This window comes from Rhizophagus irregularis, chromosome 3, assembly GCF_026210795.1.
Source record: "Rhizophagus irregularis chromosome 3, complete sequence".
Taxonomy (NCBI): domain Eukaryota; kingdom Fungi; phylum Glomeromycota; class Glomeromycetes; order Glomerales; family Glomeraceae; genus Rhizophagus; species Rhizophagus irregularis.
Window position 1 is genome coordinate 5,329,982 of NC_089431.1, and position 27,829 is coordinate 5,357,810.

The window sequence follows — 27,829 nt, forward strand, 5'->3', positions numbered from 1 at the left end:
GTTTTAACAAAAATACTAAAATAAATAAATTTGCACAATTCTTAATTTCCTTTAAGTTGTTTATTTATTATACAAGATGCAATTCATATAGAACCAGCCACACCGCCCACACGCTTTTAAATTGGGATGTACAAAAACTCAAACTAGTGATTATGCGAAAAAAAAAAATTGTTTAATGTAGTAAAGGGATGTATAATATTTATGTACAGTTGTTAAGTGTATTATTTATTTTAATATTAAAAAGAAATAGTTCTTTTATTCTTTTTGGTTTATCTATACGCAATACAGGGTATGAATTAGATATAAAAATTAGGCAATTTGAAATTGTAAATTATCAAATTATGATAGTTATTACATATTTAGAGAAGGAACGAGATATTTAAGTGTTAATTTTTGGATTATAGAATTTTTTTAAATTATGTAAATTTCGTTATGACTACTTGCTCCGCGGAATTAAAATTGCTTGGTGTCCTAGTAATTACTCTTCGTCGTGATATTTAATTTGGAATGACCTTGTGTGTTGAATAGAAATTGAGGTAATACATTATGAACTAAACGATTAAAACTTTATCGCTTCCATCATTTCCATACTAGATTATTAAAGATTTGATTTTAGATATCCAATTATTTGTTCAGAAATACTACACAATTTGAATTACTTTGCATCCTTTTACATAATATACCGTATATACGTTTAATAAAGCTTATCGAGTAATAATACAGTATCTATCAATAAAAATATATGTATAAACGAAACTTAATATTCGTAATATTGAATAAGGCATAGGAGGATGTTTTTGATTGAACATTTTGTTTTGTAGTGCAATGTGACTGTCTGTAACTTTTGGTTACGGCGCTTCTTGGACCTTAGGTTCGGATTTATCATTTACTAATTAATTTAATAGAGAGATTTTTAGTTATTTTCGGAGTGGTCATTTGGCCTAATTAATCAGATTTCAGGCGCGTATATAGCTTATTTCGAAATGATCATTTACTAAACAAATAGCTTAATTTTTCTACTCAGATTTATTATTATAGAGTGATTATTTACTAAATAGATAGCTTAATTTTCTTACCATCGAATTTTCAATCGCGTAATTAACAATTTTTATTTAATTTTTAAAAGTATCATTATATAAAAGTTAGACAAATAAAGTCGTATTGCATCAAACTTACATTCCATTCTCAGACTGATATATAATTGTCTGAGTCGTGTTTATCCTGCAAACTTCAACAAAAAGTCAGTGTTGGGTTGGCTATAAAGGTATTATATTTTGAGAAATTTTATCAAAAGTTCACTATCGCGGTAAGTACTTGTTTGTCTTTACTATATTAATGATAATGTAATGCTGTATTATATTAGAATATCGGGAGAAGCCTTGCGCCTTTTGAGGGAACGTACAAGTATGGGACAGTTTCTTTTACGAAAAGCCAAGATGTATCTAAGCTAACGTCTCAAGATGTTTTGAGTAAAGAGTTACAACTTATAATTAAGAATCTGTACCCAGGAACAAAAGAAATCGAGAACGCTAACGCAATACAGAAGGCCAATATTTATAAATAATGAGTGTGCTGCCTTCTATACTGCTAGTATGGGATAAGTTGCGTTCGGACATGTATACTATACTCTATACTGCTTGTTAGAGAAGTATCATCCTGTAATGAAGGTCTAAGATTTTAGAGAAGGATTAGTTCCTTAATCTTACTCGTGGAAAAGTAAATATTGATTGTACATGTATACTACTAGGAGCTAAAAAGGAAGAAGTATGAAGAAAAGGAAAATATTCAACCACTAGCAAAAAACAACAATCATCTATTGTCTTTTTCTGTTTAATAAAAGAAGATGCATCTGTACATGCCTTTCCAGTAAAGATTAATAAAGAAAAAATCATTGGTGAGTTGAAAGATGTTGCTAAGGAGAAAATAGATGTATCTGTTGCAAAAGAGCTCAGTTAAAATACTTCAACGATCATAATGACGATTTGAACAACCTTTTACTTCATGATCAAGATGAGCACTTTGCAACTAAGAAGATAAGTAGATGCTTCCCCTAAGAGCCTGATAATGAACATATTCATCTAATTGTGTCTTTACCAGAAGCTACTGGACTAATCACCCGAGAGCGGGAACTTTTGGACCAGATAGCGGAATTGAAAAAAAAATTGATAATTCTATAATATGTTGTTGGTTATGATTTCGTGGAATTTTTATCAGACTTATGCTAATCTCCTAAACATAATTCAGAATTTGCCAAAGTCATTTAAATGGGTTGCAAATATGGAGCAGGTGTCTCTTTATGGTCTTAAAGAAACTTTATTTGACTACGTTGCGGTTAATTGAAAACAAAATTCAAGCTGTGTATAAAACCCAGAACTCGAAAATGATGAAGCAGCATTGAACTTTATATGTGATGACGGGAATTACTTTTCTCAAAGTAATTTGGACTTTCGTAATATGCTCCAGTTACTTATATCAAAAAATAGCTTCAAGTTCACAGTTCACAGTATTTATAGAGGCAATCTTATCATTCTCTCTTTAGACTTTTACAAAGATGTGCAAACTCTATGGAATAGGAGAAATTGACAATCCATCATTATCTTCATTTCCTCCTTCACTTGTGAATATGTAAAGCTGAACGATGAAAAGTCACAAGTGATAGTAAAACACCTTATAACAGACCTAATATTCCGTACTAAAGTTATTCTGATCAGCATCTAAAAGTCAATATGCCTGTGCATACCTTGTGGATGCTGCCAATCTTTATCCGGATAAGTTTGAAATTCGTCCATAATGGGAACGGTAATAATCCAGTTGATTATAGTGTGGTTTTGCCTCGTATCGCTAGATTGATCGGTAAAAGACAAGGATTTTAAACAGGGGATTGCTCGAAATGCAGTGCAGTGTGAATCAGTTTTAGCAAGTATTGTAACCGATGAAATTATAGGAAGCTATTGACGCATATATAAGAGTCGCTAATCAGCATGGATGGGCTGTACCACAAGGATGGAGTGCAAAAGCATTGATTATAAGTACAAACTTTGCACATTTGGAATAATATTGTCCACATGATTGATGATCTTGGTGAAAAATGATTCTTTTAGAATGTTCGCTAGATGATAATGAAAACCAAAGTTTATCAAAACCGGTGATCATTATATATGGGATAAAAATATGGAAGACATGTTAACAAAGATTCTTGGCCATATTGCGTGGTTACTGTATATTTATATATATATTGAAGGAAGCTCAAATGCTGGAGCAACAAAAAGATAAGAACATATTTAATATATTTGTAAATTAGAAATTTTTTTTCATTTTTTAAGTTTGTATATGCATGTGATGCGAATTAGGAACATGTATTGTATCTGAAAAATAAAAAAAGTATTTATGCTATTCCTCTCATATACTATTATCAGAAAAATATAAATAGTCGATCATTATTTTTGCATGAATAGAACGCGGAATACTGATAAGTCACGCGTGATGATACGATGTCGATATGGTCCGTATGACAGTACTTTCAAAAATTGCTCGCCCACGCTATCCAATAATTTTATTATGCTAACACATAGTAAGTAATATGAGATAACCGACCTAAATAACAATTACGTAAAATCTGCATGAATATATGAGGATAACTGATAAGTATTAGTTATTTACTAATCTAGTAGTATATAAATGGGTTATCATCCGAAGGATGATGGCCCATTTATATACTAAACTAGATCAGTAAATAACTTTTTTATCATCCTAGATATACTAATTGGTCTGCCAGTTTATAACTGGCGGAAAAAATCCTAAATACCAATTAACAGTCTATTATTTATTATATGAACATTTTTTATGATCAGTGATTTAAATAAAAAAGTATCAATATTACTTATAATTTTATGTGAAATTATTCAATAAATAAATAAAAATTTCTTTTATCTTTTATATCAAATCATTCTTTTACTGATGTCACAATAATATTCTCAAAGAAACTAAATAACCTCTCGAGCCAAGTGCGAAGCATTAAATGGCTTAACTCAAATGTACGATCTAGTACAATATCAAGTTTGAATTATGTAGTTTCGTACGTACGTTAAAATTTTATGTAATTTCATTATCGGTATCATACTGTAAAAATTGCAATACGATTAAAAGTTCATAGACCATTTTGACAGGAATTTCTGTAAAAAGAATTGATTGTCTATAAGACGATTTTCGGCGAAATAAATGCGTCCCCTTCAATAGTAATATCAAGTAAATTTAGGATAATTATTATCATCCGCCCATTTTTATAATTTAACGTTAACAGTTAATGAAAGAAATTAAAACCAAATTTGATAAGTGCATGTGTAATATCTAAAATTTATTTTAAGGCACGTGATAAACGTGCAACATATATAACTTTGCTATGATGCTCAATTGCACTACGTGCGAGATCTTTTAATAACTTTATCGACAAAATAAAATGAAAACCTTATTTGCCGCCCTCAATAAAATAAAACCATATATTTTATATTTATTGTGCCTTGTTAATCAAATAATCCAGAAAAAATTAATTTGTTTTTTTTAAAAAAAAAGTTTTTTATTCTCTTTCTCTATCCCCTTAAATACTAGTTTCGTAAAAGAACTAATATAGTAAACTAAGGTTGTAATTAGTATACTTATAATTAATACTGAAAATTTTAATTTAAACATCAATCACAAACAATTTGAAATACTTCACATTCTTCTACAGTAAACTTTTCTTCGGTTTTTCTAATCGGAGATTCATAAGAAGACTTTTTACAACGATTACCACGCCACGACCATATATTAAGATCATTTGCACCAAATGTTGGACCATAAAAATTACTATTATATATAGCTTCCTTTTCGTCTATTACACGACTTAAAATATAACTATCATTATCATTAAAAGAAAATATAAAGCTATCTTTAGTAGCGCTATAATCTTTACTATCTGATTTCCATTCAAGCGGATTATATCCTCCAAGAATTTCACTACTATCCTTTACTTTAACAAGTGTTATAGTGCGAGGTTGATTATCACAAATTTCATGAAATTTGTATCGAAAATGTCCGTCTCGAGATGCGCGAAATATTAATTTGAATTCATATGAAGAAACTAATTTGTCTGTAACTTCTAATCTATCAATCCATTTTGAGATTAATTCAACATGTTGTTGAGTTATAATTTTTGAATCAATAGTTCTTTTACTTTCTTTAGTTGTACCAGATTCTGACTTGTCATTTGGCTTGCTATTAGGATCTGAAAGACTTAAAAAAACTCTTAATAAGTCTTTATATAAGTCTTCTGGAAATATTTTTTCATAGGGGAATACTTTATCTAAAAATTCCTTAGCAGTTAAATTGTAGAAATTAATATATGGAATATATTGTTGTAAGGTACTCTTTAAATTATTAAAATCATCATTTGAATAGTCTGTAAGGTTAGATGGAAGTTCAGGATTTTGAGCAAGACTCCATTTAAGAACATGTTCCCAAATTTGAATTTCACTCATTTGAAGGTTATCACTTTGAATAATCGTAAATAAAATTTTTTCTGGAACAGAAGAAAAATTTAAAGAATTAAATATCTTAACTGGTTCTTTAGAAATTAAATCAATACAATATTTTTGAAGTTCCAAGAAAGAATTATTCTCAAAACTTGTTTGATATATCAAATTAAAATTTTGTTCCATCCAATTTGTTTCGTTTTCAATTAAGTAGTATTGTATATACGTAACTAATTCTTGGAGACTAAGCTTACTAGCATCAACTAAGATTTTGATTACATCTGGAGTATCGTATTCTTTCAAAGAAAGTTTTCCTCCATAAATATACCTAAAATATAAAAATATACATTAATAATAAAATAATAAAATATCAAGTACTTATAAATTATCAGTTATTATTACCTTAAGATTATGTGAAATATTTCAGGAGAAAAATTTGGTAATTTAATATGTGTCAAAGTTCCATCATTTTTCTTTTTATTAGTTAACAAAATTCTTTGCAAATAAGGAGAACGATAATATAAAATGACCATATGGGCATGAAAGACTTTTACATGAGGGTCATTACCAACTTCAATAGTTATATCATAATATTCTTCGTCGTCTAAAATTTCGAGTAAATTTTGTAATAATTTTGGTAAAAGTTTATTATCATCCATTTTTATAAATTTAACGTTAACAGGTTAACAGTTAATGAAGGGAATGAGAATCAAATTTAATAAGTGCTCAATCCTTATATAATTAGCGTTTTATTTTGTGAAACATTTAAAATTTATTCTACAGGCACGTGATAAATCGTAGCAGCTGCCGCAGCGCTGTCCATTGATTTACGAAAAATTTTACTTTTATACTTTAAAACTATGAATTATTATAAACCCCGAAATATATACATAGAGGTAAGGTGCGTAACCATCATGGAAATATTTTATGGGGTTAGATTTTGATTTTGCATAATTATAAAAATGTGTGTTTTGTTAACAAAAAAGTGTAGACGTGAATTCCAGCCAATTCTTCTTAATCATCAATGTAATTTCTTTGGGTCATGTTAATTACAATTTATACTGCTATTGTTATATCCTCACCAATTGACTATCAAATGAGTAAAAAAAATATAATACATATTTTTTTAAAGAAAATTATTCTTAATTAATTTATTTTTAATTCTTAACTGTAGTTAGATAACAGATGATTAAACGGTTAATCCAATTATTTAAAATTTACATGAAACTGCACACCAAACTTCCTTATAGATAAAAGATCACTTATTGATGAATATAATTTATTTAATTCTTTTTAATACAGATTATAAAGAAAACAATATCGAAGTTTTTCAAAAACTTATGATTTCTAAAAGAAAAGAAATGAAAAAAAAATGATATTGAAGAGAAAAAAAATGAAATTGAAGAGGAATGATTTTTTTTTTGTGTTTTTAAATAATCTATATTAACACATTCCTTTATAATGGTACGTCTAACTATTAATGCTATGCTTTGAAATGATGTTAAATAAGTGAAATAATGAGAATAAATAATGCCTAATAAAAAGATTCTAATATGCAAAATTAATAGCTTAGAAAATATCGGAATCACCAAAAGATGCATTTTCATCTTCTCTTTAATGATTAAATCAATAAAATTAATATATTTCTTACGTTGATTTTTAAAAAGTATCAATATTGTACCTCTTAGTTAATTGATCTAAATTCAAAGGAGAGGCTGTTACGATAGTAGCCATAAGCACAATCAAGAGAGCAAAGAAGATTTGACGCGAATTCATTTTTATAGTGTTTTGATTGAATATTTTTAATTTCTTTTTTTGAAAAATTATTTTTTAAAAAATTTTGGTTTTCTGAATTAGTGAAGTTCTTAACAATTGGGAAGTCCATTTATATGTTGATTTTTTTTAATATTATTAAATAGGGCCTATATTCCTTAAATGATCAATTTATTTACCGAACCGAAATTAATTTTAATAAAGAATTCTTCCAAATTAAATACAAACAATGTATTTTTTATCTATAAATAATTGGAATAAAACTTTTCAAATATTTCTTTCATCTTTAATATGAAGACAAAATTTAACAATAGTCGAGCTTTGCTTTTTTTTAGGCGAGTGATTGGTTGAGCTTGTTTAATAGTAATTTTATCGTCTTTTGTTTGAAGATGAAAACAAAATAAAATTTTTGTCAATCTATTTTGTTGTGCTTAATTTTTTAGCTTGTTTTAGAATAAATAGTATTTTATTTTTTAAAAAAAAGAAATCGATTTCTAATTTTAGGTTATAGGAGTCCTTGTTTAAAGGTTTGTTTTTGTGTACGATAATCATAGGATAAAGAAATTATCACATGATCAATTTATAATTTCTAAAGAACAAAGAATAATTAAATATTATGAATTCAAATTGTATCAGATAATTTATTTCGGAAGATTTGGTCATAACTCAAAGAGCACGCAAAAAACAATATGTACCATATAAAATTGGCTAATATTATAACAAGAATGTAAATGTATCGCAAAAAAAAAAACGCCCAATCATACGAAAAATATTTAGGTTTTTTATATAAAAATGGCCGAAAAAACTTTTTCCGATACAAAATTTTATTTTTTAAACCTTTATTTCCTTGCTTTTAAAGAAAGAAAAATAAAAAAGAATAACATAACGATAGTGTAAGAAAAAATCTTTATGTAATTTCCATATCATCATCCTTTCTTAATTGATCTTCGGATATTTCAACACTCTTATTTGAATTTATTTCGATAACATTTGTAGGTTCCTCATATTTTATACTTTGTCTTTCATAAAAGGTATTTTATAATATAACGCATCAAATGTTCGTCCAATAAGAATAAATATTATCGAAACACCAGCGGATATTATGAATATTTATTGAACATTCATGAAAATTTAAACATATATGCTTTATTACATTGCGAAAAAGTTTGACTAAGCTTAATTAATTTATCTTATTGCCATTACCCTTAATTATTTGCTCTATTCTTAATGGCATGCTTTAATTAAATTAATAAAAATCTCCGGTTCAATTCCTTCCCACTATTTTCGAATTATATCATGGAAAATATCTATGGTAATTGATTTTTTTTTACTAGCAACCTCTACACGCCTCTTCAATATGTTCCACAAATTCTCTATAGAATTGAGGTCAGGACTGTTTGACGGCCAACCCAACTGCCTTGGACAACGATCCGAAAGAAGTTTCTTAGTATCCTTAGCCGTATATTTCGGATTGTTGTCCTGCTGGAATACCCAGCGACGACCATGATGGAATTTGCATTATCAAAAAGATTTTCATTAAGAATTTCTAGATATAGTGCACCATTCATAATTCCAGTAAAAAGAAAAATCAAACTCGACCTTTTACCGAAAAAGCAACATGGACCTTGTAGGGATACTTAACCATGGGTTTTTGCGGTAGCTTTGTGCCAGTCTTATAAATACCTTTTGAACATTAGGATAGATGTTAAAGAGTGTAAAGTTTTAGCGTCGTAGTACCATTTTCAGATATTTAAAGCATAACTAATCGTAAATAGACACGTAAACAAAGGCAGAAAAAAATTGACTCGGATATACACGTGATTAAATCACGTAAATGATTTTTTTAAATAAGAGAAGACATTCCACTACATCAGAAATGGAATCTTCTGCCATACCTCAGCCGATTCTATACTTCTCCCTCACCGATCAAAGTTACTGACCCTCACTTAATCCTTTAGTCAGCTCCTGTAATAACTATAACTACCACCTTTATGTATAGCTTCCAAAAATAAATAAATTATAATAGCTATGTCTGCTGTAATTTAAAGTCGTGGTACGCTACATACATTTTTTGTAAAACAAGTTTACTATCTACGACAAGGCGGAAATGCCACATACGAAGACTAGTCTAAAAAAAACAAAAACAAAAAAACCAAACCCGGAAAATGAAGCCCTATCCAAAGGTAAATGAATTACTTTCTTCCCCTGAGCATTGTCGTATCTTCTTCTTATAATTCACGTGACTTGAAGAATGGCTAAGCAGAAACATCTCTCACACCCGGTAAACCCTCTTCATCCACCCATCAAGAATTTTTAGACCATGGACTCCTCCTAAACACCTAAAAAGGCAATATTCGTAACGACCACCTTTGGTTATCGGCTAAAAGATCTCCCGTGAACTGCTTTAGTTTAGCTGTATTTGTGTCATCTCTAATCACCCCATCAAGCGCGAATTTGATTCGTTCCTCAGAAATCTTTCCATTTCCCGATTGGGTCCAGGCACATGCCGAATGGAATTTTATATTTAATGTCCATTGTTTCGCAATTTCTTGGCGTATTAGGCGTATTAAAATTATCCAATAAATGTCTTCCAAATGTCCTTAAAAAACCTCGTCAACTATTTTGCATTTTTGGAATGAAGGAATACGTTCCCAAACATAAATTCATAAATAACTGGTATTATCTTTTCAACAATTAAATATAACATCAAAAATTGAAAGAAACTGGCAGTATTTTGCATAGAAAAGGGAATGGACGTCCTAAAAAAATAACGGGTTATTCATTACAATCACTTAACCAATATATTCATACTTTAGCTACAAATTGTCAAGAAATTGTTTAAATGTGTCCCATGTAAAGGAACTTGGTTATAGAAACAGTTTACCAATTGGGAATTGGGATGCCTATGCTAACAGCTGCACAAAAAGTAACTGAAAGCGTATTGAGTGGGCTCAAAATCACCTTAATGATCGATGGGAAAAAACATTGATGAGACAACATTTCAATTGTTTAGAAATACAATTAAATATTGGCATAAGGGTCCTAGTCCAATTCGGCCTCTTCCAAAAAATCGGCAAAAAGTTTTAGCATGAGCTGCTAAAGGAAAAAACAAGTTTGTTTTGTTTTACACAAATTTTGGATGCTAGATTTTATATTGAAATTTTATGACAGCGTATTCCAGAAGTTAGAAGAATACTTGGTAGAAGGTGGAGGTTCCAACAAGATAACAATCCGAAGCATACAAGTCGACTTGAAAAGAATTCCTTCAAGAGAACGTTCCTTCAAACAGCCCGGACCTTAACCCATTGAAAATTTACGGAGTATTGTTAAGCATATGTGGAAAAACGTATGCCGCAAAATATTGATGAAATGAAACAATTTATGGCTAAAGAATGGAATAAAATTCCAGATAGTTTTTTTGGTTAATCTTATCCAATCAATGAAGAGACGATGTCAGCTTGTAATTGAAAGAAATGGCCCTTATTAATTTATTTAATTTTTATATCATTAGAAAGCTCTAGTTTTAAGCTTTCACACAAGTTATATTATGTTAAAATTGATGTATTATTGAAGGTTTTCGGAAATTATTTGCCAAACGGATTTATAATTTTTATTGTAATTATTTTTTTCGCGCACTGTATACTATTCCGTAGTAAATAAGTAGCATTAAATACTTTATCATCAAATTTATTTGGTCTCAAAAATAAAAAATATTTTAAGAAAATTTTATCGAAGACAATTAATTATTCAAGGACTATATTTTAATAGTGTTATATGATCTTATTCCATCTCTTGTACTTATATCTGGTGGATTAGTTATAGGAAATCAGTTAATTTTAAGATTGTATCATGTGTTAGTGAGATGGCATCATCGACGCAATAAAATTAGAGATTTTAATAGAAATGGACATTTATCTATTTATTTGTTCTTTTTAAAAGTTTGCAGATTATATTAGTTGCAAAGCACAAAAATTACATCATACTTACATAATCATTGATCAAATAAACTTTTAACTAAATGAGGAAAACGACTCTAATCCGGTCCCATTTCTCAACTACCCACAGAAATTTACGGTGGGAACTCTCTTCTCTCTTGAACCTGCAGTTAAAAATAAAATTTTATAAACAGAACCATGTAATAAAGATATATCTTTCCCTCCACTTAAAATGGAACAACGTATGTGGTCAAAGTCTCAAAGATACAGACAAGAACTATAGCAAGCTGCTCTATAGTGCTCGGGCTGATTGATAACACTCTCATGATTAAAACCGTCGGAGGAGTCAGGGAGACTTCTGCAAATGCATGGAAATTTCTTAAATTTAAATCGGGGTCCAGTCTGGTCCAGGCTGAAAGACCGGTCTTTTTGGGACTAATCCAACTCTAACGCCAGTCACGTGCCCGAAAATATTTTACAGTGAAGTTAATCAAATAATATGGACTAATTAAAACTTGTACTACGTTACTCAACAGAAATCCTTATATAACAAAAAAATTTTATCACATAATTGATTTAAAAGTTTTATGTTAATTACCTATTATGAAATATATAACTCAATGAATCCTTACCGCCCAGGACATTATGGTAGAGTTCCCGTTCTGATTTCTTATTTAAATATTTTACTTACTGTTATTTCATAGCTCAATATCGAGCTCCTTACGAACGACCACCTTTTACTCCGCCAGGTGGTCCTCCTACATATGGTCAAACCTCGTGGGGTGGCTATACTTCTGGTACTCCCACACAACGTTCAGCTTATATGGCTTCTAGACCAGATTATGGTATACCTTTGGGTGGTATATCACCAGTAGAAAAATTGACAACTCTTTTCATTGGAGGGGTATCACCGGGAGTAATTGATGATTGGATGGAAAAAATTCTCAAGGTAGTGGTGGGCAAATGAATGCTATATAATTTTCCAATCGAAGGGATTGAGATTTTAATGAACGCTATTTTATCAAATTGGATTCTTAAATATTTGGAGGTGCGATTAAGAAAAAACCTTGTATATTTCTTACGGCCTAAAATGCATATTATCTTGGATGCTAAAAATTTTTTTTCCTAGATAGCTTTCGAATTTATCTTAGTCTTGAAAGCTTTAATGCGCTTATTGGGCGCATGAACATCTTCAGGCGTGATTTTACCAAATACTTAGCTGACAATTTATTTATTTATTTATTTTTTGATTTGCTTATCTGGCGATTGCAAAGACTTGTGGTACATTAAATTCTTGGAAACACCAATCCGGAAATCCAGAAATCCAAAGGGTTTTGGATTTGCGGAATATGCTAATGCTGATAGTGTACTGCGTGCTTTGCGTGTACTTGGTGGTGAAGGTTCAGGTGATGGTAAAAAAGATAGGGGAGTTGTTGGAGGAAGGTACTAATGGCAAAAATTAATAATAAGCAATCTACTTTCTGATCCTAATTCTTCATCTAAACAACATTTTATCCACATATATTATAGGTTAAAGCCGATGAGAATACAAGAAAATATCTTGATCAATATGAAGGCTTAACGGTCTGTATTAAATTATAGAATAATTTTTTTCTTTTTTTTAGATATTATAATTGATGTTAATTATTATCTTTCAGAATTAGACAAAAATGCCTTGTTATCAGTTATAATCGTTGTTGAAGACATGACTAAACCACAGGATAGAAGATATTTGTCACCAATAAATTCTCAGCATGAAAATAAATTAGCTCTTCGAACATCACCAGTTATAGAAATAAAAACAGAACATAGAGAAAAGGATGATAGCACAGATTTACCGGCTGATCTCTCTCCAGATCAAAAGGATCTTATTTACCGAGAAATAACATTCCTTCGATAACGTGCTGCAGCAAGAGAACGAGAGCGTCAGAGAGAAGAAGAAGAACGAGCAAATCGTAGAGCTAATGCTGAAAAAGAAAGAGAACGTTCACATGGAAGGAAAAATAAAGAGAGAGAACGTGAGAGAGAAAGAGAGCGGGATCGTGATAGAGATCGAGATCGGCAATATGGACATCAAGACGCGAATCTTATATTATACGATGAAGAAGAGGAACAACGCAGACAAGCTAAAAGAAAACTGAAATGGAAATGGGTATATTAAATTATTTAAAATTTGTTTTTGGGATTATATATACTGATTTTAATAATAATTATCTTATTAGAGAGAAAGACAATGGCAACATAGAGAAGAAACAGTGGCAACAAATCGTGAACGTGAAGCATAACGAGATTTAGATATTAGAGAAAACAAATTCGAGATCGGGAGAAAGTTAGCGGAATGGGACGACGCTGAAAGAGGTCAAGAAGAATATTACAAAGACAGGTATACATCACATTCATCTTGTAATCAATTTAAAGGAGAAATTATGAATAACTTTTTTTTTTTATTCATGTGGATCTCGTTGGTGGTTCCATCGACAACAGTTCAGAGCACGTGAATTGGCTAGTATGAATGAGGCAGATAGGTTATGAGAACAGCAGGAAATTGAGCTTGAGCAACATCGGTTACAGACGCTTGAGGAAGAAAGAAACAGTGTGAAGAAGCTATGGAAGCAGAATTAAATAATGAAAAATAAATTTCAACGCTTACCATAAACGGTGCTTCACAAAATAATAGAAAACCAATTCTTAATCTTGTATCAAAACGTCGCGCGGCATTAATAGCCCCAGGCTGAAGATGAGGAATTTGACGATGAGGAAGGTATTGAATCAAAACGTAAACGTCGAATTTTAGTTCCTTTGGAATATAGTGATAATGAGGACGATTAAAACAAAACCGAAGAAAGGAAAAGAAAATTAAAGAATTAATGGTAACTATACCAACGGATAAAGAAGGATTTTGGAATTGAGATGTTAAACGGGAGGAATTAGATGAGGTAAGTTTCATATGTGGTTCATAATTTTCTTCCTTTTGTTTAAAAAAACTTTTGTTTTTATTAACATAAATAATAATTATTTCACAACAGAATATTCTTAGTGAAAAGTTACAGCCATTTGCAAGTAAAAAAATTGTTGAATATTCGGCGTACAAGAAGATGAATTAGTCTCTTTGTTATTGATCATTTACGTGAAAAAGCCAGCTGAAGAAAGAAATGATGATGGTATGTTGATTACTATTTGCATTAAATATCAAAGAGTAATTAAAAAGCTAAATCGTTTATTTTTTATATCCTTTAATTTATATACAGACTTTAGATGAGGAATCCGAGCTATTTGTTATGGCGTATGTTAATTTTTGAAGCGGTAAGTAAGGCAAGAAAAATATAAATGAAGATACAGCTCTCTAGATAATTCGAAGTAATTCGAGGTAGTGGCATATAACACGTAACCAGAGTTTTTTATTTTATATATATTGACTATCGGATTCTTTTCATTAAATTTAAATACAATAAGAATTCATAATGAAATAATATTTTTTATCAATGGCAAATTGTTAATATTAGCAATGTGGCATTGGCAAAGCACCCCGTAAGTATTTTTACGAGTAACTTTAAATAAGATGAAAAAATTAAACGACTGAACAATAAAATATTTAAGAGATACAAGAGGAGAAGTGGTGGAATTGGGACATGGCAAATTTTGTGCACCAAACCTATCATCATATACTTTCGTAGATAGTTTTAATTTTATTTGATGGAGGTTTCGGACATGTATACTTCTCAATAAGCTAGAAATTTTTTTTTTCTTTAGTATTTTCAAAAAAGCAAGGTGTCATGTTGTTTTTTAGTTCTTATGTATTTCTTTAATTCGTTAGTATTGTAATTTTTAAGTTTCTGAAATTTTAATGGATTCTATTCATAAATTATCTTCCGAGAAAATTAAAAAAATCCGAATTAATATAAAATACCGGTATTTAATTCATAACCGGCGTAAATTAAAAAAATTTCTAATAATAAACTTTTATATGATACTTTACATAAGTTTTGATTTAATTAGTTGATGGTACCCCACATTAGGGAATAAACAGGCCAGGAAGAAAAGAAATTTAAATGAAGTTTTTTCTAACATTAACGATAAATTTCAAATCACGTAAGTCAAGTCAATCGTGTATTCAATTTATTCAATTAGCAATATCTGCTTATCGAAATTTCCTACACTGTAAATCTGTAATTACTGCGGATATCGAACACTACAGATCATGTGCCTTATCATACTTTTTAATAAAAACATAACGAACGATAAACGTTTTTCGATTTTATATGTATTCCAATAAAAATTTGGATTGGATTATATAGTTAGATACGTAATTAATTTTATTTTTTTTTTAATACATAAGCAACAGCCCATTGCTTCGCACTGAGATCAATGAAATTGAACCATATAGTAAATTATTATGCTATATAATGAACAAAAATATTAAATTCTTCAAATTTAATTGACATGTAATTATTACTCCTTGAAGAAATACACAATTATACAATTGAATTAGTGTATCTTTGTTTTTATCTGGATCTTTTGACCGCGTCCAAAATTGAAGCTAAAAAAATTTTTCAATTTAAAATTTATGTAATTTTTTTTTTTAAAAAAAAATTGAATTTTTAATTAGTTACCTCAGAATCTTCTTTTTTAAAAGGTGTTATCTTAATAAAGCCGAAATTCACGATCTTTGATAATATAACCCAACTGGGTATATTTCTTTTAGTTTTTGTGTTAATTCAATAATACTACTTTTTGATTTTGCAATTCAATAAAGATTTTTCCAATTAATAGACGTTAAAACACGTTTTTTCAAATGGTAATTGAAAATTTTATTCATAATTTCTTCATTATTCCAGTCATCGGTCGTACAATAAGAATTTTTCTTGATCAATTACTAATTTTATTTCATTATGTTCAAGTCCAAAGAGGGTGTGTGTTTCCTTTAAATTTTGTTAATATTCCGATTTTTTTCCAAACTAAATTAGGATTAGCATTCACGAAAGACGTATTTCTTAAATCCTATATATAAATTCTAACAATTGCTTCATCGTCAAATTCTTGAAAAAATAATGATCGAGAATGTATAAAAGAACTTTTATACCCTTCACCCGCATAATTCCAATCAGGATTTTTTGATACACCAATACTAAAAACCATTATATTCAAATTCTCCACCTTAAAAGCAAAGGGACGAAATGTACATCTGAAAGTAATGTTTCAGATATATATGGAATGTCACAATCCCATAACCAAAGGCCCTGCATGTTTTGTTTTATTAGAAAAGGCTTTTTGATATACTGAAGTAATCGCCTGATGAACTATTACATACGTTACTACATAAACCTTCAGAACGACATGTATATCCGGGTTGAACTCATTATAATTAGGATCTGTAGTATCTTCAGTATTTCCTTGAACTACTGTTATGGTAAAATCACGTTTTTTTTAATGTGGTAAGTGTTTCCATACCAAGACGAATTGGATAAAAAGGTATATTTGCCGTATTATTATTAGTTGGCAAGCTAATCACCATTCTAGCATATGGTCCATATGCAAGTTGTCTATAAGTTCTCCTGCAGAAATAAGTGAAACTGAGTATTCTTTTGGTATTACTTTAGAAGTAATTTAATAAGTCAGATTAGAAGGATTCTGAAAAACGTTTAAAATATATATAAATCGTCCCCGTATATACTATATGTCGATCACTGCTTATCAGACGGATCACGAATTAAAATTTAAAAAAAAATATGTATATTACTTGTTGAAAACATCCCAAGTTTTCTCATTAGTTCTTAATAAAGGTTCATTTCTCGTTTGAGAAATGACAAAATTAATTTCAATTAATAGGCTGATTAAATGTACTTCTGAAAATACAGTGTGGTTATCGCTTCAACATAGTTTGGAATCTCCTGAGAATGTTTGTCGTAATAGACTTGGTTTGTATGGATCATCATTTAGTTGAATATCGAAATATTTGCAGTAGATAATCTCACTGGAATGGCATATCTAATTGTAATTTCATAGACAGCTGGCTTTGTTGACTCAATTACAGGATTATTATATTCAGCTCCTATAAATCAAAAAATTTTTTATTAAAAAAAAAATAAAAATAAAAATAAAAATAAAAATAAAAAGTAAAAATAAATTAAAAATTTACCTTGATTATTTAATCTTAGTAAATAAAGGTTTTAATAAAATTTCTAGTTTATTACCAGTTTGTTTCTTTATTCCTAATAAAGTACCATTTCTTCTGAACATATTATAATGAACAAACTCTAGGCCAAAAGATCCCCCTGATTTATAATTTCCATTATTCACTAAAATCGAAATTGTGTTAATCAAATAATTAGAATAAACACATCATTATTTTTCGCGACCTTTTCATGATACTTACCCCTTTATTATTATTTTGCTATCCTTTGCTTGCTCATAAAAAATCAAACGCTTAGAAATCTTCCATAAACTAAACTTGACAAATCAAAATCGTCTATATTACTTATTATTACTTTAGGGACCATACCAAATTGTACAAAGGACCCAGTTGTTAAAAATTCTAATGATAATAATTCATTTCAGTCCTTAATTGATTCCTATTTGAAATTGCTTTGCTTAATGACACAATACATATATATCCTGCAACATTGTTGTAAAAACATGATTTAAATGCTATATATTGTAGTTTGGTAGACAAGAAAGTGTTGTAGGTAAATATGTTCCCTCTTTTAAAAATGAAACATAAATTTTCCAGTGCTGTGCGAGAAAAGCTGACCACCTTTTTCACAACAAGTGAAAATATTATGACACGAATTTTGGGTTATAAAATACAATGTTTATTGGGTTAAAATCTTACATTGTGAAAATTAATGTCTGAACGTAAAGAACTCTTTCAACTTCTTACTCCTTATATAACTAATTAAGGGTAATCAAAAATGCCGAAACTGCCGAAACTGGATCAAAATGCCGAAACGCCAAATGGCAAAACTAACTTATTTTAGGGTTATTAACTTATAATGTTTCACTATCCTTTAATGTTACATCATAATTACTATTATTATGTTTCACTATCCTTTATAATGATTACTATTATTATGTTTCACTATCTTTTAACTGTAATGTTTACTATTGTTCGGGTCTTTGTTCGTTTCATAATAAAATGATCTACATCACGTGATCATTAATTATGCGCTTCACAATTTGCAAATCTCTAATTATAAAATTCTGTTCTACAATATTATAAGGTATTATGATAAGAATAGTATTACAGTAATTACTAGTATATAATGAACATGTGGGATTAATAATGGGTGGCTTTGATTGTATTTGTTAATAGTTTTTTTAATAAAGTTTATCGGCTATAAATTAAATAAAGTATATGTATATATAGTACATAAATTTTGATTAGTACCGGGTATTTTCAAGTGGAATATGATTAGTATCGGTACTATTACAAGGGGTACTGTATGCAACGCTATACGCCTATACGGTAATGGTTAAACTGATCTATACGTTTATACAGTACACAACTCTAACTTATACAGAGTAATTAAATATATAATAAATCCTAGAGATACAGTATGCAATTTATTACCCCTATCCTCAGTAGTCCAATGCTTTTTTTGTTTTTGTATCGGGTTGGTAGTCACTTGTTGTTTATGAAGATCTGGCAATAGTTTGTCTTGATTTGTTTTTACTATTATAATCTTTCACTTTAGTCCTAAAAATTTATTCCGTGGCTTTTATTCCATGTTATTTCCATAAATGTATCATATTCCCGGAATTTATAGCCTCAAAAACATTGAAAATTATCCAAGTTCTCGGGTATTGATTGGTCTTGTACCTGGGCTTGCCTATCACATCATAAAGACCTTCCCTCACGAAAAAATGGCTGCGCTGAATTTTTAGCCTTTCGTCTCAAACTCCTTATTGATGAATTACCTGTACTTACTATTTTAGTATTTTACAATGACGTAAACCTTCTGTTTACGATCCATCATGGCTTTGCCCTATATGTGAAACACATCCTGAAACTCTCATTCATCTATGGACCTGCCCTTATCTCCTTTCCGAATATAAGCCTCTTTCTATGCATCGTACATTGTTCCGACATCTTTGCACGAGTTTGCTTGTTGCCTTTGACAAACTTGGTTCTGCTTTACCTCTCTCTTTTGAGTTGGACTTTCTTGCCCTGGATTGTTGGAGAACTACCACATCTGCTGAGGTCTTATTCCATTGGAACTCACTACATTTTTATCCAGTTTCTTCGCTATGAAAGAAATTTCAATACATTAGCTCCTCTTCTTCGCGACTTCCATTTCAAACTTTATGTAGAAATTTGGATCTGTCGATGCATGATCTTTAATGCCTGGGAACGTTCTCAAGGAATTACTAAATCCATGAAACATTCTCCTACTCGCTCTAATCACTCCTCTGCACAAACACCTTCTTCTGTAAATTCTCATTCCTCTCTGGCGTCAGTTTTCTCGGACTCCTGGGTTTCCTCTTCTATAATTCGGGGTGGATCTTGGATTTCACACTTGGATTGTCCGCGCCGCTTAACAGTTCAGCCTCTTCGTTTTAGGATTTCACACGTCGGATTCTGGGACATGCTGGATAGTTGGCTCACACTGGCATTCGGGTAAAGTTGGGGTAGTATGCGATTCTGTTGATCACTTTGTTTATTTTAATAGCTTAGTTTTCTTTAATTGTATGAGTCGTGAAGCTACTCTTTATTTTTATTGTATTTCTTTTCTTTTGAATTGTTCGATTAGTTTTATTATTCTCGAAATTTAAATATAAATAAATATAAAGTCATAAGACTGTTTGTACAGAAAATTATCCAAGTTGCTTAAGTTATTTTCCCATAAATGTATCATATTCATGGAGTTTTCCAGAAATTATTTACGGGGTTAGTTTAATTGGTATTTCTATTTAACTTATAATTAATGTTCTTATGAATAAAATATTTGCCACTTATTCTACTATTTCTTTTATTGTCTGAAGACGCGTCAAATGTACTGCATGGATGTCTGCATGGATGTCTTAAACCCTATAAAAAAAATTCTGGAAAAAACTCTCTTTTCTAGTTTTTATTTCGAAGAAACTCAGACACGTGATCATTTTTCTGAAAAATTTTTCATAGGGTATAATAACTTTAATAATTTTCTGAGTTATGATGACCTAAATGGTTATGAAGATGTGATGATGTATTTTCTGGATTATTATTTAGATGATATAAATGATAACGCTTCAAATCTTATAAAAAATTTTTTTAGATGTGTATTTTTTGTCATAAGTTTGAGGATGAGGATTATTTAGTAATTTTTTCTTGTAGTTAATAGTTTGTAATTAAAGTAACACTTTATGTATATTTATTTTTTTTCGTATAAATAAAATATTGATTTACATTTTCAATATGTAGAAACTCCTTAACTTTTTTCACCCCTTCAACTTTTTGATTCACAACAAATACGATATCTTTGTATTTTTTCCAAAAACCTACTTACCTACCTCATTCAGAATATATTATTTTTGGAAAACCATAATAAATCATGTGACTTAGGAGCAAACTTTAGTTTAACGTCAGATGCCAAGTATATCTTTGCATTTACCCAAAATTCAAGACATACTCCAATTTTACAAAAATACAAAACTACGATATCTTGGCTTTAACGGAGACAGGAATCCACAAAGAACCCAAGCACCCGAAGATGACAAATCAATTTTCAACACTTATCAACTACCATCTTATAATTCAGTCAACGACATACAACCAGTTACCAGTGTTCGTTTACAGTGACGCTAACGGGACCACAAAAGGTTCCAGCGTCTCAATTATATTCTCCGAAAAATTTGAAAAATGTTCAATCAAAACTCATCAATTCTACTCACATTAAACCTTTTGTTTCAAAGACAACAACTTTTTACGCATAATTAATTGCTATCTCCCTGCTAACAATACCCAGAAAGACGATTGGCCACTCACCAAAGCGTGGTTACACTACAACAACACTGATGACATCTGCAGTACCCGCAAAAGCGCTTTCAAGATCAAGAGTTTAAACCACATCTTACCTGATATCCTACTCAAACATTACCCAAAACTTTATCTGGATAACAACAGCTTCACATGAATGGGAAAAACCAAGTAACCGACAATGTCAATCGCCGCTACAAACAACGCTATCGCATAGAACAATCTTGACATACTTCTACTCAAACAACGTTCGATCAAACACTGATGGACATATTCATGACTTCTCAGATTCAGATGCAAATCCGTTAAAATTACTTACATTCTGGCGGATGGAGTTCCTTTTTAAATTACAATTCGTATATAGATTTTTATTTTGATGATATTAAATACTTTTAAGATTTTTTTTCTTTTTTTTCTTCATTTTATAGTATTACTTGATTTTTTCTTACAACGCTGGTCATGTCTAGCGGTTTCTTATATAAATAATATGCAGGACGATCCTCGTAAGGGTTGGGTTTATACTGGTACAAGCCTACAAGGTAGTGTAGTAGTTTCTTTTGTAAGGGCTCAGCTCCCAGATTTGTATGACTGTCTAAATTTTAAAAATAAAATAAAAATGAAATGAAATGGAATAAAAATATCTTTGCATTTACTTTTTCATAAATAATAAATAATCTAAATTGGGCGATAACAAATTTTTAAATTATACAAAATTTTCTACAAATTTTACATTTAAATCACGTGACTTCTTCACATTCATGAAAAATAAATTTTCAAAAAAATATTCGCTGTTCTAACATTACGTCCTCAGCAACAATTTACGGAAGGACGTAATTAGTGATATTAATCGAACTCACAAAACACCAACAATTAGACCGTCTATTACCAAACCAAAATCACAATGGTCTATACATTGGCACAACCAACAAAAACAAATCATTTTTGGAAGAACTCTTTCTCAAGACACTTCTCATTCTTCTTCCATCACTTATTTACAACATTATATTCCTAATCAAACACACCATGATGTCGAGTTAACCAAAAAGACAACTCCTGTGTTTAACTGCTTGTCAGGGATGCACAATGAACTCATATTACCCTTTGGACGTTCGTCCAACATGCGTTATCGCTATCCGTACCCAACGTTTAAAATTTATCAAAAAACATCTTTCGTTCACAAATCTTTAGCTAATTTTTATAATGCTAGTATTCCCTATTATATAGCTACTAAACCATTACATTCACTTAGACATATAGCTTATGAACACTTTTTAAAGTTAGAAAAAAATCCTTTACAAATTATTACTCCAAACTCTATTGATCCCACACCCTCTAATAATTCTATTCAGACTGCTCTGCTATCACAAATTCACGCCCATATAGATTCAGCGTTACTTTGTCATAATAATATCAAAAAAGAATTAAAACTTCTCGCTTCACAATTAGAAAAAGAAACATTGCTAACATTTTATACCGATGGTTCCGTTAAACACATAGGTACTTCAAGATGCTCCAGTGGATACGAATGGATACAGTGTCAAGCTAATACACCGAATGAATCTTTTCACGGATCCACGATTTTCTTCCCATCGTCTACAAAAAGTGAATCGATGGGTATACTTACAGCTATAATTGTCGCTCCATGATTCAACAGTAATTTAAATATTTACACGGATTCCGCCAATTGTATTACAACATTCAACGCGTTATTATTATCGCCCGCGTCGAAAATTAAAACAAAATAATTTTTTAATATGGAACTTGATCTCTTACCTAATCGACATCAAACATCTAATGGTAACATTACACAAGGTTGAAGGACACAGTGATGATTATTGGAATAACAAAGCTGATGAACTCGCAAATGGCGGTTCACAAATTAAAGATCCAATTATTGTTAACCACAAATTTTTTCAACGAAAAAGTTTAGGATTTATCTCTTGGAACAACATATATATAATTGATAGAAATGGTCGGATACGGCCATTCAACCTATCATCTTTAACTCGATGATTAATAATATTAGTTAACTGATCGAACAATCGTTAATGGAGGACATTGTAGATTGGTCTTTCACTCGTGAATGGATTAACACAAACCCATTAGACACGCCCTGTAGTGCTAAATTGTCAAAAATACAAGGCAACAAAATTAAAAAACTTAATTTCGCGCATCCTACAATAGACATACAACAAAGAAATTATCCTCGTTTATATCCTCGAGGCATCATCCCTTGTGTAGAATGTAATTCTGCCAAAGACAACAACGAACACATAGGTTTATGTACCGCCCACACAACAATTATCACACAACTCATTTCGGACGCTTCCGATATATTACTTACTCTTATGTTAGAGGAAACGGCTGAACAGAATTACGCATTAAGAAATACCATTAAAGAATCGAAACTTTTTGATATTAGTTTCGAATTATTCTTATTTAAAGATCATCCTTTTTATTTACTTATTCATCACTTGGTCCCAAAAGACCTTACTGATATTTTTTACAATTATATACCAAAAAAGAAAAAACGATTCGAAATATTCATTAAATTTATGAATATTATAATGGCTAATATCGACGCACATATTTGGACATTACTAAAAATAAAAAGAAATTTTATAGGAAAAACTACAATTCAAATAATGATCGTTCGAATACGAACGAGGACGTCAATCGACAAAGAAATTATTCTCGTAATCAATATAATCCCAATTTTTCCACCCCTTATAATCGCAGTGGTGGTTTCTCTGATAACGACGCCCATATTCGATGGACGTCGAGTAATTTTTTACATTCGGGTTCTTGAGAATCACATAGAGATCGAATTTGGTTCGATATAATAGATATATTTGAACATTTTTTTTATAGCATTTCAAAATATAATTTAGATACTACTAGATAGTATTTTTATGTTTTCTCTAATTTTTTATTTCCGTCCGAGGCGGGGGAGTTCTGGGGTTGATCGTGGATCCGCTCCGTTTCTCTTCTTTTCAAGGTCTGGAGTTATCGACTGTTTGGTTCGCCACTTGCGATTTGGTTTCGTAGTGTTAGAATTATTTTCGCGACATTTTTTCTTATATTTGTTGTTTTGATAATTTGTACTACGACTTTGTACTTCCTGAAACATAAAAATAAAAATAAAAATATTCGCTGTTCTAACCTCGGGGGTTTTTACAGCTAGCTTTTCCACCAGTTAGATGCTGGATATCTTCGGAAGAGGATCGAATCAATTACACTTGTTATACATTAATGACATTACACAAAAAAACATCACGAAAATCCACGTGACATTTTTTGTCACCGTTTAATGTCACATTTATATGTAAACTCGTTGCGGATGGCTTTATTATTGTTTGTTTACTTTTTGATTCGATAAGATACATTATAGTATTTATATGGTTTATTCAGAATTATTTATTATTTGAAATCTTAAAATGCATATTTTTAATGGCCAAAATTTCATGTGAGTAGCAACTTGCAAAAGAAAAAGAATGTGTAAAAAATAGTAGTTTTATTGCCTATTAAATTTAACTGGCGGATAAACATGTTAGAAAAAACTTCATCTATAGTTCTACTTTGCTAACAACCTAAAATTTTCTAAATACATCGTGAAATTAATATTACAATAATATTAATAATATTACAATACATTGTATAGAAACCATCATAAGATATTCGTTATCGGTCTTGTAGGGGCGCTTCGTATAATATAGCATAATTGTAATATTAATTTATTAACTTGTATATTTAATATAAATTGTAACAAATTGTTGTAAAATATATTATAAGTTATATCATGATCAACGATCACCTGATTAATCTAACGTTCTCCGAACTGTTGTCTCAACAGATAAAGAATTATGGATATTAAATCAACAAAATCAATATGCTTCCAATCTTACTATCGGTTTTGTTTATTAGAAGATCTATTTAATCCTCTTCTCTTCGTGCAGTTACTTTGCATGCGTTCATTTCATTCTTCATCTTTTTGATTTAATTACCAATACTATTAGAGGAAAACAAAAAAAGAACTCTCCAATATCCTGCGTAAAGAATATAGAAGCCGCTGTCTAAGAAAAAAATAACGAAGTGTGAGCAGCTGTTCGTTACTATAAACAAATTAAAGAAAAAAATACTTACCAAGATTTGAAAACCAATACGTCTAAAGAAATCCAAAGTTCTACGCATCCAACTCCAAAGACCTACTAAGTCTAAAAGAAAGAGACAAATGGTTAGTAAGACTTATAAAAAAAAAATTAAAAAATCGTTTCATTGATACATACGGAATACAGTTTTCCACGAATCCTACAAAAAAGAGAATAGAAGAACATAAACAAAAGGTTTCTTTTAATAATAAAAAGGGATTAAAGTTTCATAATGAAACTTACTTTGTCTTTTCCGATGTTATCCTATCCTATCGTTCTAAGTTGAAGCCGAAATTTCTATAAAAAAAAGAAAAACATTAGAAATTTTTTTAAAGGTTCAAAAAATTTTTTCCAAAGCTTATTACCTTATGGTAGCAATTACTCACATGTGAATTTCCTTGTAGCGCTAAGAAAAATTCGCATGAATTTATCTTAATATCACCAAACACATCTTTATCATATATATCAAAAAATATTATGTTTCTACAAAGAAGAATAATGTTAAAATTGTTTTTCTTAAAATTTCGAAATTTTTTTTTTTTCAAAATTTACCTGAAAGAAGAAGTTAAAAAGAAATTTTTTAATGTTGTTTTCAAGATTATTCAAAAACTCGTACAAGATCCAATAATCGGAAGTCAAAACCTACAAATAATATAAAAAAAAAATTCAGGAAATTTTTTTTTTAAAAAAGAGGATTTCGAAACTTGCTTGTATAAACGGAGCTAGCTCCCTTACCTTTAATTTAAGACAATGTTGACTTTCTCAAAATAATTATGAATTTATATAATTACCAAAGACCCAAAAACAGCCGTCTAAAAAAAGGGAAGAAAACGAAACTTTATTAGTAAAAGCTTCGTTAAATAAAAATTTTCTGATTCCTGTATAAAAAAAACTTGCCGAGGACCTGATGCGTCCAGGCCGTTTAAAATAGAGACGCGCCGTTGCTAAATCTTCTTTGCTTACAAACTCTTCATCGGTTCTTAAAGGCCGAGGTATAAATTTGAGTTTATAAATATTCTCGTTATTTATAACAGATAATATTTTTGCATAACAAATTCTTTACCACCTAAAAAAAAGAAAAAGAAAAAATAACGATTATTTAGTAATAATTCATTGGAATAAAAAAAAATAATAAATAAACCCTTACTCAATTCCTGCGTATCCAGAAACTGAAAATCTACATCCTAATCGAAACGTTTTACTAATGTTTCAATTTACTCTCTTTTTTTTAAACGAGAATAAATATTAAAGAATTTGTACAAATTGATAATAGTAGTGTTGGAAGCTCTGAAATCCAAAGTAAAGAACATTGGATTCGTAGCTACTTCAGACAAAAAAATATTTATAGCCAATAAGTAATTGACTACATGCGGTACAACAAGGAATACCATACTAAATAATAATAAATAAGAAAATTATTAATTAATTAAATTAAATCTTAAAATAACAAAAATAACATAACATTAAACAAAATTTCTTACTTTGGAATTATTAAGTGTGGAGCATTATTAACTCATAATAATGTGAATTTTAAATCCACAACAAAATCCTGCATTATTAATGCAGTTTCAAATATGGCGAAGTTTCTTCCTTCAGGGTTTTTCCAATGTGCCAAAAAATATAATATTATTAATATTATTAGACTTACTAAAAATATTATAATTAGTGGCAAAAATTTTCCAAAATAATCTGTAAAATAATAGAATTAAAAATTTAATGAAATATTAATTATTTACAAATGTCAAAAATATTTAATAAACAACACTTACGGGTTATTGTAAAGGATGCACTTTCATCAATTAATGAATTAGATGCTGAAAGGAACGTTCGATTGGACTTAAAAGAACTATAGTATCCTAATAAATTGGGAATATAGTAAGTTTCCGCAATTTACTTACAGAATTTAAAAGCAGACCATAATAAAATCGAAAACACTTTTAAAAATTTGTCAATCGGAACACTCCAAAGCATCATGAAATGATTATTATTGCTTAAATCCGACCGAATGACTTAAAATTGTTATATGCGAAAGGATAACTTACATCAATGTTAATACGATCGAAATCGGTAAGATATCTTTGACGAACATTTGGATTATTGGCGGCAAGTAAATTTAAAGCAGGCTCCATTCTTTTCCACTTTTCCAACATGTAAAAGATGGACCCTTTACCTCTCATAACGTTTTTAACGAGTCACGTACCGGTTTGAGAAGTTTTAATGTAAGACATTAGAGATCTTGCTTTCTTAACGGATTCAGAAATTAAATTTAATCCTTTATTGACTGCAAGATTCAAAACATGCATGGCACCGGTATTGGGCGAAATCTAGATTCTGAAATACTTCAAGTTCCTCCATTATAAACTCGCCGCAAGAGGTCATCAAGGATGCATTATCAGTCGTTAAAGTGATTCCATACGAGTGACTTAGGAGTACCACCTTTATTTCTTGATCGTGATTTAATAGATCGCGTTCCTGAATACGATTTTCTAAATTTGTAATTTTTTCTTCGTGCTC

General features: G+C 29.9%; 7 protein-coding genes across 7 annotated transcripts; 3 read left to right on the forward strand and 4 right to left on the reverse strand.

Annotated features, from left to right (window-relative positions):
* Window positions 1-4,685: 4,685 nt before the first annotated feature.
* OCT59_021301 (uncharacterized protein) lies at window positions 4,686-6,166 on the reverse strand (the record flags this gene model as incomplete). Its single annotated transcript, XM_066149780.1, has 2 exons — window positions 4,686-5,835; window positions 5,910-6,166. The coding sequence occupies 2 exons, from the start codon at window positions 6,164-6,166 to the stop codon at window positions 4,686-4,688; spliced, it is 1,407 nt and encodes a 468-aa protein (XP_065990651.1).
* Window positions 6,167-11,835: 5,669 nt separating this feature from the next.
* Window positions 11,836-12,879, forward strand: OCT59_021302 (uncharacterized protein; the record flags this gene model as incomplete). The annotated part of the gene is made up of 6 exons (XM_066149781.1): window positions 11,836-11,863; window positions 11,920-12,164; window positions 12,490-12,546; window positions 12,641-12,658; window positions 12,746-12,799; window positions 12,874-12,879. 6 exons carry the CDS (start codon window positions 11,836-11,838, stop codon window positions 12,877-12,879), a joined length of 408 nt encoding a protein of 135 aa, XP_065990652.1.
* A 41-nt stretch (window positions 12,880-12,920) lies between these two features.
* Window positions 12,921-13,500, forward strand: OCT59_021303 (uncharacterized protein; the record flags this gene model as incomplete). Its single annotated transcript, XM_066149782.1, has 3 exons — window positions 12,921-13,001; window positions 13,140-13,367; window positions 13,438-13,500. 3 exons carry the CDS (start codon window positions 12,921-12,923, stop codon window positions 13,498-13,500), a joined length of 372 nt encoding a protein of 123 aa, XP_065990653.1.
* Window positions 13,501-15,611: 2,111 nt separating this feature from the next.
* On the reverse strand, window positions 15,612-16,727 carry OCT59_021304 (uncharacterized protein; the record flags this gene model as incomplete). Its single annotated transcript, XM_066149783.1, has 5 exons — window positions 15,612-15,752; window positions 15,826-15,910; window positions 16,370-16,452; window positions 16,524-16,537; window positions 16,664-16,727. The coding sequence occupies 5 exons, from the start codon at window positions 16,725-16,727 to the stop codon at window positions 15,612-15,614; spliced, it is 387 nt and encodes a 128-aa protein (XP_065990654.1).
* Window positions 16,728-17,148: 421 nt separating this feature from the next.
* OCT59_021305 (uncharacterized protein) lies at window positions 17,149-17,712 on the reverse strand (the record flags this gene model as incomplete). Its single annotated transcript, XM_066149784.1, has 4 exons — window positions 17,149-17,264; window positions 17,352-17,365; window positions 17,469-17,511; window positions 17,664-17,712. 4 exons carry the CDS (start codon window positions 17,710-17,712, stop codon window positions 17,149-17,151), a joined length of 222 nt encoding a protein of 73 aa, XP_065990655.1.
* Window positions 17,713-20,777: 3,065 nt separating this feature from the next.
* OCT59_021306 (uncharacterized protein) lies at window positions 20,778-20,990 on the forward strand (the record flags this gene model as incomplete). Its single annotated transcript, XM_066149785.1, has 1 exon — window positions 20,778-20,990. One exon carries the CDS (start codon window positions 20,778-20,780, stop codon window positions 20,988-20,990), a length of 213 nt encoding a protein of 70 aa, XP_065990656.1.
* A 4,160-nt stretch (window positions 20,991-25,150) lies between these two features.
* OCT59_021307 (uncharacterized protein) lies at window positions 25,151-27,444 on the reverse strand (the record flags this gene model as incomplete). Its single annotated transcript, XM_066149786.1, has 16 exons — window positions 25,151-25,240; window positions 25,311-25,381; window positions 25,454-25,475; window positions 25,559-25,579; window positions 25,868-25,957; window positions 26,051-26,072; window positions 26,122-26,127; window positions 26,220-26,294; window positions 26,348-26,381; window positions 26,463-26,499; window positions 26,641-26,707; window positions 26,797-26,827; window positions 26,964-27,004; window positions 27,085-27,104; window positions 27,163-27,171; window positions 27,358-27,444. 16 exons carry the CDS (start codon window positions 27,442-27,444, stop codon window positions 25,151-25,153), a joined length of 723 nt encoding a protein of 240 aa, XP_065990657.1.
* Between the last annotated feature and the right edge of the window lie 385 nt (window positions 27,445-27,829).